Below are 9338 nucleotides of genomic sequence, written 5' to 3' on the forward strand. Positions count from 1 at the left end.
GACCCTATGCACAACAGCCCTAAACCCTGCTCTATCCTGCGCCAACCGCACTGCCTCTGACACACCCATCCCGATTACCCCAGTCACCAAATCAATCCATCTCATAAAGATCACTAATTTTTTGTTTTCTTCATGAGTGAAGTCCTTGATGTCATCCTGGAATTTTTATATCACTACAGCCTTATTTTCAACCTACCTAATTCTTGGTTAAACCATGTAGTACTCTCCTGCTCCGTTTATACAACAGCCTCCTGGTCCAGGTTTATGTTCCTCATGAGCACAATCAAGTGCTCTGAGATTCCCATTCTTCTCAGTGTCTGCCAAAACTTGTCATGATCCACACAAATGCCTTCATGTAATAAATAAATCACACAAAGGCATTCTTCTGATATATCTTACTTTTAGCCAGAATGGAGCAGGGGAGCACTGTATGGTTTGGAATTGAGAAGGGAGTGTGTCAGCATTTTATTCTCTTTCCATACTTACTCAATCTGTATGCTGAGCAAATTATCCAAGAAGCTGGACTCTATGAGGAGGAATGTGGCTTCAGGATTGGAGGGAGACTCATCAATAACCTGTGTTATGTGGATGATATAACCTTGCTTGCTGAAATTGAGAACTTGAAGCACTTGTTGCAGAAGATCAAAGAATGCTGTCTGCAATTTAGATTGCATCTCAGTGTCAGGAAAACAAAGAATCTTACCACTGGACCGATAGGCAGTGTCATGATGGATGGAGAGGAGATTGAAACTGTCAACAGCTTCATCTTGCTTGGATCCACAATTAACACCCTCAGGAAATAAGGAGTTGCATTTGCACTGGGAAAATATGTAGTTAGGAACCTTTCAAAAGTATTGAGTAGTGATTTCAGGTTGAAAACTAAGGTGCATCTGATTCAGGCCATAGTCTTTACAATTACTTGCTATGTATCTGAGAGCTGGACAATAAATGAGGATGACAGAAAAAAACCCACAACAACATGAAGCCTTTGAGCTGTGGTGTTGGAGACGATCACTGCACATCCCATGGATGGCCAAGAGAACAAACAGCCAAGTCTTGGTGAGGGTGCAGCCAGAGTGCTCTTTGGAGGTAAGAAAGATTGAGCTTTGCCTCACATACCGTATACATGTTTCTAGGAGGTGCTATTCCTTGGAGAAGGACATGATGCTGAGAAGGGTGGAGGGTCAGTGAAGGAGAGGAAGACCCTCAACCAGGTGAATTGACACGGTGACTGCTGCAATGGGCTCTTGTGTGTCAGGAAGTGTGAGGATGGCTCCAGATAGAACTGGGTTCAGATCTTTTGTTCATAGGGTTGCTATGAGTCATATTTGACTCAATGGCACCTAACAACAACAAAAACAACAATTTCTTGAAAGTTATTTCTTCTTTGTGTCTAACATTTGCATTCCAGTCACCATTTATTACTAACGCATATCCATTGCATATTTAATCAGTTTTCCACTACAGAAGTTCATAGAAGTCCTCAATTTCTTCCTCATTGGCTTTAGTAGTTGGTTTTGTTTATTACAATAATAGAGGCAGTAACAAGTCTTCTTTTTATGGATATGAATAATATCCTCTATCTTCTAGCATTGTATTTCAGGATAGATCTCGAAATGTTCTTTTTTGATAGTAAATGTAGATACTATTTTTTTTCAATTTGTTGTTCCTGGCCTAGTAGAAGATGTGATTTTTTTTTTTGAGTCACAATGGCCAACACCAGTTTTGTCAGCTGACTAATGCCTTGGATGTCAATCTTTAGGTTTCCATTAATTTTTAACAACTTCTAAATTTCCTAGATTCATACTTCATACATTTTATGATCCAATTTTTATGGATGTTTGTAGCTTTTAATCTTCATTTCTAGTCTTGCTATGTCATCAAGTGAAGGTCCTTCACAGAGTTAAAGCTCATCTCCATCCATGTTATTAAGGTATATGGCAGACCTGCTTTTGAGGAGGCAGCGCTTCCCTAGTCCCATTTTGAGTGCTTTCCAACCTGTTTGACTCATCTTCCAGCACCATGCCAGATAATCCTTCCGTGTTATTTATGGATTCTTAAGGTCTCATTATTTTAGAGTGGGATGGCTAGTCCTGCTTCTTAGTATTTCTTAGCCTGGAGGCTCCACCGAAACCTGCCACTATGAATAACTCTACTGGCTGTTTTTAAATACCAATTGAAACACCAGTGTCATGTTGTTGTTTGCCATTGAGTTGCCTGCGACTTTTAGTGACTCTATGTACAACAGCCCTAAACCCTGCTCTATGCTGTGCCAATCTCTGTGTCTCTGACACACCTAACCCAATTACCCAGTCACTGAATCAGTCCACCTCATAGAAGGTCTTCCTCTCCTGTGCTGTTCCTTCACCCTCCCAAGCATGTTGTCCCTCTGCAACCAATGGTTCCTCCTTGCAACATGTCCAAACTATGTCAAAGTTTCCGTATCCTTGCCTCCAAGGAGCAGCATGGTTTAACCCTCTCTAGGCTGAACCTGTTCATTTTCTTAGCAGTTTGTGGTATATTCAATACTCTTCTCCAAAACCACAGCTCAAAGGCATAAATTCCCTTTCTATCATCCCTAGTCATTGTCCATCTCTCTGACGCATAGCAAGTGATTGCAAAGATAATGGCCTGTATCAGGCACACCTTAGTCTCCAGAGTGACATCATTGCACTTCAGTACTTTGGAGAGGTCTCCAACAGCAAACTTTCCCATCACAATACATCTTTTAATTTCTTGGCTTCTGGTACCAAGCGTGTTGACTGTGAAGCCAAGCAAACTAAAGCTGTTAACAGTCTCAATCTTTTCACTATCCATCATGATGTTGCCAGTTGACCCAGTGGTGAGAATCTTGGTTTTCTTGATATTGAGCCTCAATCCATACTGAAGGCTGCAGTCTTTTCAGGTCTTCCTCAGCTTCAGCAAGCGGGGTTGTGTCATCTGCATATGCAGATTGCTGATGAATCTTCCTCCAGTCTGAGCTTTCAGAATCACAGAAATTTGAATGTTAACCACAGTGTGCTGTTTGTTTGGTTTTTAATAAATTTTTATTTTATACTTGCTGCTTACAAAGTTTATATATATAATTTTCCACACTGGATCTCTCCCATTTTCTTTACTTAACCACTCCCTCTAGCTATCAAATTATATGACCCTGTGGTTAATCCCCTGCCCCTCCTCTCCCCTTTGCTCCTGCCCACCCACCTTGGATTCTCATAACTGTTTTACCAGCTATCTTTCTATTTCTACACTATTCTACACTTATACACTATTTATCCTTATGGAGGTTAGTTAATTCACTTACCATAATGTGCTCCAGTCCCTCTTGAAATATGTAATTATGTAATTTTTGACATCATTGCTCATGCACGTTATATAATATTCCATTATGTGAATGTACCACAATTTCTCAATCCAGGCTATTGTGGTTAGACATTTGCGCTGTTTCCATGTTCTTTCAATGGTGAATAACACTGCTATGAACATTGGGGTACAAATCTTCATTTTTGTCTCATTTCTAATTTTCTCGCGGTATATTCAAGCAGTGGAATAGCTGGGTCATATGGAATTTCTATGTTCAGCCTTTTGAGAAAACACCAACTGTCTTCCAGAGTGAAAGTTAACTGCAGTATGTTAAATTGACAGGTTAACCATGAGCAGAATCAACTAACACATACTAAGATAAGTCAAGGGAAAAGAATATACATATCCTGTTCTTACTTGCTTGTGTGGAAGCTAACTAACACCTTGCTTGATCACTACTGGCTTACAGAAGAAATAAAAAAACTTCTTTGAAACAGATGAGTATGAAAATACATCCTCTCAAAACCTTTGGGATACAGCAAAAGCAGTTGTTAGAGATTAGTGCATAGTAATAAGCAAACACATTGAAGTAGAGAGATATAACAAATTGCTTAACTAAACATCTCCAACAAATAAGAACAATGAGCTAATGTCACAATGTCTAGAATAAAAAAAATTACAAATAAGGGGCTGAAATAAATTGAAGAGAGGACAGAAAAACAATTGAAACAATCAAAAAGACCAGGAACTGGGTCTTTGAAAGGATATAGTAAATGGACAAACCGTTGGCAAACTTAACAAAAGCCAAAAGAGAAATAAAATGAGTAAGAAATGAGATATTATCGCAGTACAACCATCTGAAATGAAAATGGTAATAGTTGTTGTTAAGGATCATAGACTTGGAACTAACCCATAGCTGACCCTGGACCCTTAAAAGGACAAGAACAAGTGAGGATCAACCTGAGAATGATTGACAGAGGACAATGCAACTATTAGATTTATCAAGTAACAACAGGATATATGTAACTGTTCAAAAGGGCACTGTTCAAAAGGAGAGCAGTAAAACTGAGGAGAAAATAGGGGAGGTGTAAAAAAATCACTGAGACAACAAAGATTTGTGGGATGACAGAGGGTAAAGGAATATGTAAGGTGCAGAGGGAATTTGGTGAGATGGGGTCATAAAAGGTATGGGTCAATAATTATTATGTAAAACAATGTATATGAGTGAGTGTGTTAAACACAATTTATGTGAATGATATATGATATATGCGAATAATTATATACAAGCCAATAATTTAAAAAAGAAAAACAAAAATCCTTCCAATTTATATAGTCGCAGAACATTTAACTTGCATATAGAAAGCCTTGCAAAAAAAAAAAAAAACCAAAACAAAAAAGAAAACCTTGAATATCTAGTAATGTGTTTACTTTTATTTTTAATTATGTTCTTCTGTTTAGGTGGATAACAATTTGGAATGTAGCAAATATTTTCACCCTATCAATTCATATGCAGATTAATAATAATTTAGTGGGAAAATATTTTATTTCTGTTTCAGAGTGCTGCTGGTACACTAGAATTTCAACCAGGAGAAAGATTTAAGTACGTTTCTGTAAATATCACAGATAATTCTATCCCAGAACTGGAAAAATCTTTTAAAGTTGAGTTACTAAACTCAGAGGGAGGAGGTAAGATTGATAATTCACATTTTGAAATATTTGTTTTCCCACTGGCTGTAATGACAATAAATCCTATTGGAGAAATATGTTCCTTACATTACCCTTTTCCTTCTCTGCCCTTTTTCAAATGATTGAATGACTAATTTTTGGAGAAATTAGCTTGAGGATTAATAATTTTATTAGAATTATATTGAAAACTTTATAATTGATGGTCCTCTTATTGGTAAAAATAATGTCTCCTACAAAGCTTCTTAGTAATAGTTTTATACAGTAATATTTATAAGTTTATTTTGCTGTGAGGTTTGGTTAATTCTGAATTCGTTTCTCTATTTTTATGACATGATTTTCCCCCTGTTTTATTTCTTATTTATTTATCTCTTTAAAAAGTAGATATAATTATAGAAAAAGTTATTAGAATCAATGAAATAGAGGAAGACCCTCAAAGAGCTGGATTGACCATGACTGCAGCAATGGGCTCAAGTGGGTCAGAGATGATGAGGATGGTAGAGAAGGGGACAGGGTTAAGGTCTGTTTGTAGGGTTGTTGTGATTCATACCTGACTCAATGACGTCTAAAAACAGCAGGCCTAGTGGTTAGAAACTGTGCTGCAGTCACCAAGGCATGCAGTTCAATCCACCGGCTGCTCTACTGAAGTATGCGCAGTCTCTTCTGGTGCAATTTACTGCCTCTGAAAACCTACTGGAGTTTCAACCCTGGGCTATTTCTGAATTGATGAAAATAACAAACAAAACCAAACATATGTATGTGTGGGTGTGTGTGTATATTGAATTCTTATATAATTATATGTATATATATATATGTATATGTGTGTGTGTGTGTGTGTGTATATATATATATATATAATATCATATGTATTTCTTTGTTCTTGATCCTGAAAGGGGTGTGTGTGTGTGTGTATGGAGAGAGAGAGAGAGAGAGACAGAGAGACTCACAAAGACAGTTAGACACAGATACACAGACACACACAGAGCTGTGTGGTGGCCTCTTGGTAAGGTACTGTGTTGTGCCAGCATTGTCAACCCAAAAGCATGGAGTTTGAATACACCAACTGCTCTATGGGAGAAAGATGAGCAGTCTCCTCTTGTAATATTAAATGTCTTTGAAAAACCACTGGAGGGTCAGCTGTGGGTTGGCTTGAGGACCATGGGGCATATGCTATGCATTATGTTTGCCAAAGAACATTGGTAGCATAATAATGAGGCTCATGTGAGGGAATGGCACCTTAACTCTACTCATTCCGCAAAGGGGGGAAAAAGGTCCTTGTCAAAATATCAGCAGCACAAAGCTGACTCCTTTAACATCAGATGACGAGAGCCCTGTGGGCCGAGTGATAAGAAGCTGTGCTGCAATCCCTTTAACATCAGATGTTCCTCTCTCATCTCATACTGTTGATTTAAATGCCAACTATCCCTCCAAAAGCTCTAAGTATGTGTCTGCTATTGTTTGCTAATTTGTTTCATTGACCGTTCAGAACTCACAGACAGTATTCTGAGTATGAGGTTAATTAGGAAACCAAAATATTATAATTCAGACTGGAAACACTCAGGATTTAAGTCTACAGTCAGGACAGCTTTTTCACAGGTGAGTTCACAGGCAGGCCTCATTTTGACTTTAGCCTGTGCTCGGGGCCCTGCCTCAGAGCTCTGGGCAGATGTTAAGACGTTATAATTTAAGTTCTGCCAATTATGGCTTCACCCTGCTCCATTAGTAAATAGGGCAAAGTCCTCACCTCTGTGAAGTAGGAGTTGTAGTTAGACTGTCTACTCTCAGACTCCGATTGTCTGCTGGTATCACTGTCACCTTTCAGTGTATTTGATTATATTGAACAAGAGCCATGGGCCTAAAGTACATTGTAGTTTCTGCTGTTTCTTTCTTGGTGGTAGATAGACTAATGCTTTTTGCTTCTGGACTTGCTCAGTGTAAGCCTGTCAAGATGACAAAACTGTCCAATCCTCTAATTAAGACCAACAAATTAAGATAACATTGATAAGAATAGACTTCCCCTAACACTCAGTTGTCCTTATGGGCAACTTATACTTCACTGAAGAAGCTATTTTCAGAAGAGACCGAGGGAATACTGCATGGCTTAATATCAAGAATGATGTATATCACAACTCTGTCTTCCCACCTTACCTGTTCAATTCAAATGCTGAACAAATCACTCAGGAAGTTGGACTTTATGAAGAAGAATGTGACATCAGGATGGGAAGAAGACTCATCAACAACCTGCTTTATGTAGATGATACAAGAAGTAAGTCTGGCTTGTTTCAGAAGGTCAAAGACTTTAACTTTCCAAATGGATTGCCTCTCAGCATCAAGAAAACAAAATTCTTCACCACTTGACCAATAGACTACATCATGAGAGATGGAGAAAAGTTTGAAATTGTCAACAATTTCATCTTTCTTGGATCCACAATCAACAAGGTCCTTAGTACCAGCAGACAGGAGACCAAATGACATGTTGAATTGGGAAAACCTTCAGTCAATGACTACTCACTCCAAAGTGCTGAAGAACAATAGTGTCCATATAAGGACTACGGTGCACCTGATCTAAGCCATGGCATTTTCAGTTACTTGTTATGCATCTGAAAGTTGGACTGTGAATACAGACGACAGAAAAAGACTTGATGTCCTTGAGTTGTGGTGTTAGAAAAGAGTATTGAATATTCGTTCCATGGGCTGCCAAAAGAATAAACACATTTGTCTTAGAGAAAGCACAACTGAGGTATTCCTGAGAGTTAAGGATGGTGAAACTTTATTTCACATATTTTGAACAAACATGTTGTCAGGAAGGATCATTTCTCAGAAAAAGACATCATGCTAGGAAAAGTAGGGAGTCTTGGATAGCAGCTTTTCTAGATGCTTGTGGGCTCTCTGGGGAGAAATGTGGCATCAGGATTAAAGGAAGACTCATTAACAATCTGCGTTATGCAGATGACACAACCCTGCTTGCTGAGACTGAGGAGGACCTAAAGTGCTTGCTGCAGAACGTCAAGGACTGCAGCCTTGAATATGGATTAAAGTTCAACATCAAGAAAACAAAGATCCTCATCACTGGGCCAATTCGCAGCATCAAGATGGACGATGAAGAGATTGAGATTGTTATGCTTTAGTTATGCTTGGCTCCATAGTCAACACTTTTGGTATCAACAGCCAGGAAATGAAATGATGTATTACATTGAGGAAGTCTGCTGATACCTCTCCAAAGTGCTGAAGAGCAATATTGTCAGTGTGGAGAATAAGGTGGGCTTGATTCCGGCCATAGTCTTTGCAGTTACTTGCTATGCATCAGAAAGCTGCACAATGACTAGGGATGACAGAAGGAGAATTGATGCCTTTGAGCTGTGGTACTGGAGAAAAGTGTTGAATATATCATGGACTGCTAGAAGAACAAACAAGTTCGTCCTAGAGAGAGTGAGACCGGGCTGTTCCTTGGAGGCAAGGATTCTGAAGATTTGTCTGGACATGTTGCAAGGCAGGACCAGTTCTTGGAGAAGGACATCATGCTTGGGAGGTTAGAGGGACAGCGCAGAAGAGGAAGACCCTCAATTAGATGGATTGATTCAGTGACTGGAATAATGGGGTTAAGTGTGTCCGAGATAATAAGATTTACACAGGATAGAGCAGGGTTTAGGGCTGTTGTACATAGGGTTGCTATGAGTCGTAAACGACTTGATGGCACTTAACAACAACAGCAACAACAATTTGTTTTTTACTTCCTGACTTCTGGTGGATCTAAGTAAGATGAAATCATTAACAATTGCAACCTTTTCTCCATCTATCATGATTCTGCCTTTTGGCCAGTGGTTTTGGTGTTTTAGTTTTTTTTTCTTCTTAGTGGTTAGAAGCTGAGCTGCAATCCTAAAGGCACATGGTTTGAACCCATGAGCTGCTCCAGACAGAAGGATGTACATTTTTCCTCCTGTGCAGTTTCCTCTGTCTGCAAACCAGTTGGAGGCTTAGCTAAGAGTCCGTTCCAACTTAACAGAACACACAGCAACAACGTATGAACTATGTGACTAGAAACTGCTAAATTCTATTAAGTCAGAACTGACTGATTGCTTACCTTTCTTTTGATTCCCAAGGCAATAGACCAAATGAGAAGAGACTGCATGTCTTTCTCCCATTGAACTACTTGTAGATTTGAACCAGAGAAGTTGGCAGCATAAATCTGGACTATGCGGTATACATTATTGAACCCATCTTTCTCAGTCTCTCCCCAACCCCAAGGTCAATGCTGTTTTACAACAGTGGCACCATGCAGTATTTGTCCTTTTGTGACTGAGATACTTCACTCAGCATAATGTCCTCCAGAGTCACTCATTTTGAATAATATT

General features: G+C 39.0%; 1 protein-coding gene across 1 annotated transcript in view; it reads left to right on the plus strand.

Annotated features, from left to right (window-relative positions):
- The window catches only part of GPR98 (G protein-coupled receptor 98), a 1036968-nt gene that overhangs the window by 191043 nt on the left and 836587 nt on the right, over positions 1-9338 (plus strand). The window contains exon 23 of the mRNA XM_006885387.1: positions 4860-4989. Coding sequence (XP_006885449.1) covers positions 4860-4989 — 130 coding nt within the window. The remainder of the gene's footprint in view (positions 1-4859; positions 4990-9338) is intronic.

This window comes from Elephantulus edwardii, unplaced genomic scaffold (genome assembly GCF_000299155.1).
Source record: "Elephantulus edwardii isolate Elephantulus edwardi_28Jun2011 unplaced genomic scaffold, EleEdw1.0 scaffold00043, whole genome shotgun sequence".
NCBI lineage: Eukaryota > Metazoa > Chordata > Mammalia > Macroscelidea > Macroscelididae > Elephantulus > Elephantulus edwardii.